The following is a 3,991-nucleotide window of genomic DNA, read 5'->3' on the forward strand; positions in this document are numbered from 1 at the left end:
AGATACTTCGGATGTTGTACAGGAGATACCTGCATGACCGAGTTAGGTTCGCGATGTGAGTCGAAAACGATAACTGGCCATCCAGAGTCACACCACGACTTCTTGCCTCTACAGATGGAATCAGGGAGTTCTCGAATAAGATGGCAAGATCATGATGAGGACCTGTAGTTGCAGGGATGAATATTAGCTTAGTGTTGCTGGGATTGAGCTTCAGGTGGTGAGCTGCCATCCATGTAGAGATGTCAGACAGGCATGCCGAGATGCAACTGGAAATCTGTGTGTCAGAGGGAGAGAGAGAAAACATTAGTTGAGAGTCATCAGCATAACAGTGATAAGAGAAGCCATGAGAAGATATTACATCACCAAGAGAGCTAGTGTAAAGAGAAAAGAGAAGAGGACCCAGGACCGAGCCTAGGGGGACACCAGTGGAGAGCCTGCATGGCGAGGATGTGAACTCTCTCCATGTTACCTGATAAAAGCAATCCTCCAGATAGGACTTGAACCATTTCCACGCATAACCAGTGATTCCGAGGTTGTTGAGGATGTCCAGAAGGATCGTATGGTTGACTGTGTCAAAAGCTGCAGAGAGATCAAGAAGGATGACAGATGACAATTTGGATTGCAGATTGGAGGTTCTCGGTCACTGCGATGAGGGCAGTTTCAGTAGAGTGTGCTGGTTTGAAGCCAGACTGGTTGGGGTCTTGGAGCTGGTTCTGTGTGAGAAAGAAAGAAAGTTGATTATAGACTGCACGTTCAAGAATTTTTGAAAGGAAAGAAAGAAGTGATACCGGTCTGTGGTTGTTGACATCAGAGCTGTTAAGCATGGGTTTCTTCAAGATGGGGAGTACTCTTGCAGTCTTGAAAGTTGATGGAACTTCACCTGATGCCAAGGATTTGTTGATGAGAAACGTGATGAAGGGCAGTAGGTCCTCAGATAGAGACTGAAACAATGCCGATGGGATGGGATCCAGTGGGCAGGTGGTTGGGTTACAGGATTTGTTCAGTTTCCTCCACCTTCTCTCAGCCTTCCTTAGATCTTGTCGGTTGCTGCGCAGGACACCTCTCAGCCAGGGGGCAGGGTGGGCAAGATCTTGCTGGCCTGGAGGAGAGAGGACACAGAAGGTTAATTGCAGATGAGAGTGAAGAAAGGAAAGCATCCGTAGCCATGTTCAGTGAGAGAGAGGAAAATGAGTCAGGATGGGGAAGGGTGTTCAGGATGGTTGAGGTGAAAGATGAGGAAGGAATGGAGTGCAAGTTGTGCCAAGAAGAGGAGTACAAAGGGGTGTAATGGACAGGATTAACAGGGAGGCCGAGTGAGAAAGATAGGAAATGGTGATCAGAGCGATGCACGGGAGTTACTGTCACATCCAGCGCAGAGATAGGTCTGGTGAATATCAGGTCCAAAGCATTGCCTGTTCTGTGCATTGGAGGAGTCTCGTTGAGAACGAGGTTGAAGGATGATAGCAGTGGTAACAGGCAGGATGACTGCTGCTTGTCTGATGGCAGGTTGAAGTCGTTGTGTGGGGTTTCGTCGATGGAGAAAAGACTCAGTAGTGTGTCTAACTCATCAATGAAGTAGCCTAGAGGAGAGGGAGGATGATAAAGAACAATGATGTGAAGTTTAGTGGGGAAAGATACAGTGACAGCATGGTACTCAAAGGAGGAAATTGAAAGATGAGAAAAAGCAAGTGGAGTAAAACGCCATTTTCAAGACAAGAGCAAACCTGTGCCACCACCCCTGTCAGACTGCCGTGGAGAATGGGAGAAGTGAAAGGCAGAGGACAGGGCTGTTGGAGTTGCTGAGTTCATGGGAGTGATCCAGGTCTCTGTCAGCACCAGGAAGTGCAGTGAATGGAAGGATGCGAGGGCTGAAATGAAGTCTGTCTTCTGCACAGCTGATTGGCAATTCCAGAGCGCACTTGCAACCCTGGTCTGAGAGTCTGACGAACGTGGGGGATAGATGAGGTTACTGGAATTACGGGTCCTGTAATGAGTAGTTCTACATGCTCTGTAGGCCTTCCAGAAGTCCTAGATGAGGCACTGACTGTGAATCTAAGGTATTGTTAGATATCTCACAGGGGCAGAAGAAGAAATTAACATCGTCATAAAGGTGCTTTTGCAAATCTTTGGCTTTTATGGCTGAAGTTCTAGCTCTAATAGTCACAGTCTGCCACTAACCTCATGACCTCATAATTCGGATGACCCAGATTCATCCAAGGGAACAGGTATACAGGACATAACACATCAGTTTTTAACATTTTTTTTACCAAAGAGTGGGTGAGTTTGGAAAAAAAGGTATCCATTTTAGAGAAAAACAGCTTAGTCTCGCTACTTGGGCTTATCACTGACTACAAAATGATGCACAACCTCAGAAGTCTATTTTGATCCATCTCTCCAAGATTGGTGTGCTTGGAGGTTTTGGGCCAAGGCTTCATTCAGAAGCTTGGCAGAAAGTATGCTAACATTCTGTGCAGCTAGTTCATATTATCATATCTTACTTCATTGGTTTCTACAGATCGAGCAGGTTTTATGGTGCGTTTATTAATAGTGTCAATGACTCACCTCACAGTACAACCTCCTGTGTTAAGTAAACACCTACAGGGTGCATTTGTGACCAGTTTAACACTGCAGGTGGTAATTTAACACCACAGGTTGTGCAGTGCAGGGCTGTGAATCTGTCACATTCAGCAAAAACAGATGTGTGATGTGTATTATGCTAATAGCAGAATAAGTTAGCAAGTTTTTTTCTGTGGATGGCTGATAATTAAAGGTACCTTGATGATTTGCTTGGAACTTAAATGATGTATTAAAAACAAACAAATCTTCTGTAGTTCTTGTGTCATACAGGGTTCTGAGTGTGCTAAATTAAAAGGTTAGATGTTGTCATTTTGGCTTATCTCACAATGAGAACACAGTCCTGTTCTTCAAGATTGTGTGCAGTAGCGTTACATTCCAATGAGGAGCTGACTTGATTTAGATATGAACATTTCTGACATATGCTTTAAGAAAACCCCTCTTGTTTTGACTGAGTGCAGTCTGAAGTTTTTAGTGTGCCATTTTTTATCAACATATCATCTCAACAGCTGGCGTGCACCAATTTCTCAGCTTTTACAGCTCGCTCCAAGCCCCATTTCTCACAATTAAGTGAGAAAGGCGAAGAATAGTAGCAATTTTTTGTGTCTTCTTTGTTATTCACACAATTTTCAGATTGGATATTGTTCCCTTTTGGTTGCCCATATTTCACTTGAACAGGTATGTCATTTTCTCTCTCTCTCTCTTTCTCTCTCTCTCTCTCTCTCTCTCTCTCTCTCTCTCTCTCTCTCTCTCTCTCTCTCTCTCTCTCTCTCTCTCTCTCTCTCTCTCTCTCTCTCTCTCTCTCTCTGCTCTTGTTTTTGGAGTCAGGGAGAGTGGAGTGGTTGTGCAGGGATTTCCTCTTCTTCATGATGTAAGGCAGTCTGGCAGCTGTCAGGTGCTGGAAAAGAGAACAAATGAAAAGTGCTAGTGCACTGGAGCATGCAAGTCCAAAATTAATAAGACATTAAAGGTGGAGTAGTGGGTCTCTGGAGGTTGACCTAGAGCTAAACGTTAAACATTGAACCATCAGTGTTAAATTCTAAGACAATCCCATCATGTGTTGTAAAGGGGGTAGTTAATGAAACTAGAATTCCAAGAAACACCAAAATATTTGCTGATGCATGATACATTTTTTTTTATCCATTATTGGGTTACTTGGCCTGTCCAGGGTGTATCCTGCCTTCCTCACAATGACTGCTGGGGTTGGCTCCAGCTCTCGCTGTGACTCAACAGGATAAGTGGCTTAAAAAATGTGTGTGTGTGTGTGTGTTGGGTTTCTTAACAGTAATGCTGCCCATTTCATTTTAATTCACAAATTAAAAAGACTGAGAAAAGCAGAGTAGAAATAGAAATATAAGCTGTGTCTCAAGTTAAGCTTTAGTATAAGTGATGTGTCCACACTGGCAAATGAAAACAA

General features: G+C 44.0%; 1 protein-coding gene across 1 annotated transcript; it reads right to left on the reverse strand.

Moving 5' to 3' along the window:
* Window positions 1-251: 251 nt before the first annotated feature.
* On the reverse strand, window positions 252-1,809 carry LOC119264423. The gene is made up of 5 exons (XM_037543060.1): window positions 1,725-1,809; window positions 1,366-1,563; window positions 789-1,099; window positions 470-713; window positions 252-274 (listed from the first exon to the last, which is right to left on the reverse strand). The coding sequence occupies exons 1-4, from the start codon at window positions 1,807-1,809 to the stop codon at window positions 591-593; spliced, it is 717 nt and encodes a 238-aa protein (XP_037398957.1). The 3' UTR covers window positions 252-274; window positions 470-590.
* Window positions 1,810-3,991: the final 2,182 nt, after the last annotated feature.

This window comes from Pygocentrus nattereri, chromosome 11 (assembly GCF_015220715.1).
Source record: "Pygocentrus nattereri isolate fPygNat1 chromosome 11, fPygNat1.pri, whole genome shotgun sequence".
Lineage (NCBI taxonomy): Eukaryota > Metazoa > Chordata > Actinopteri > Characiformes > Serrasalmidae > Pygocentrus > Pygocentrus nattereri.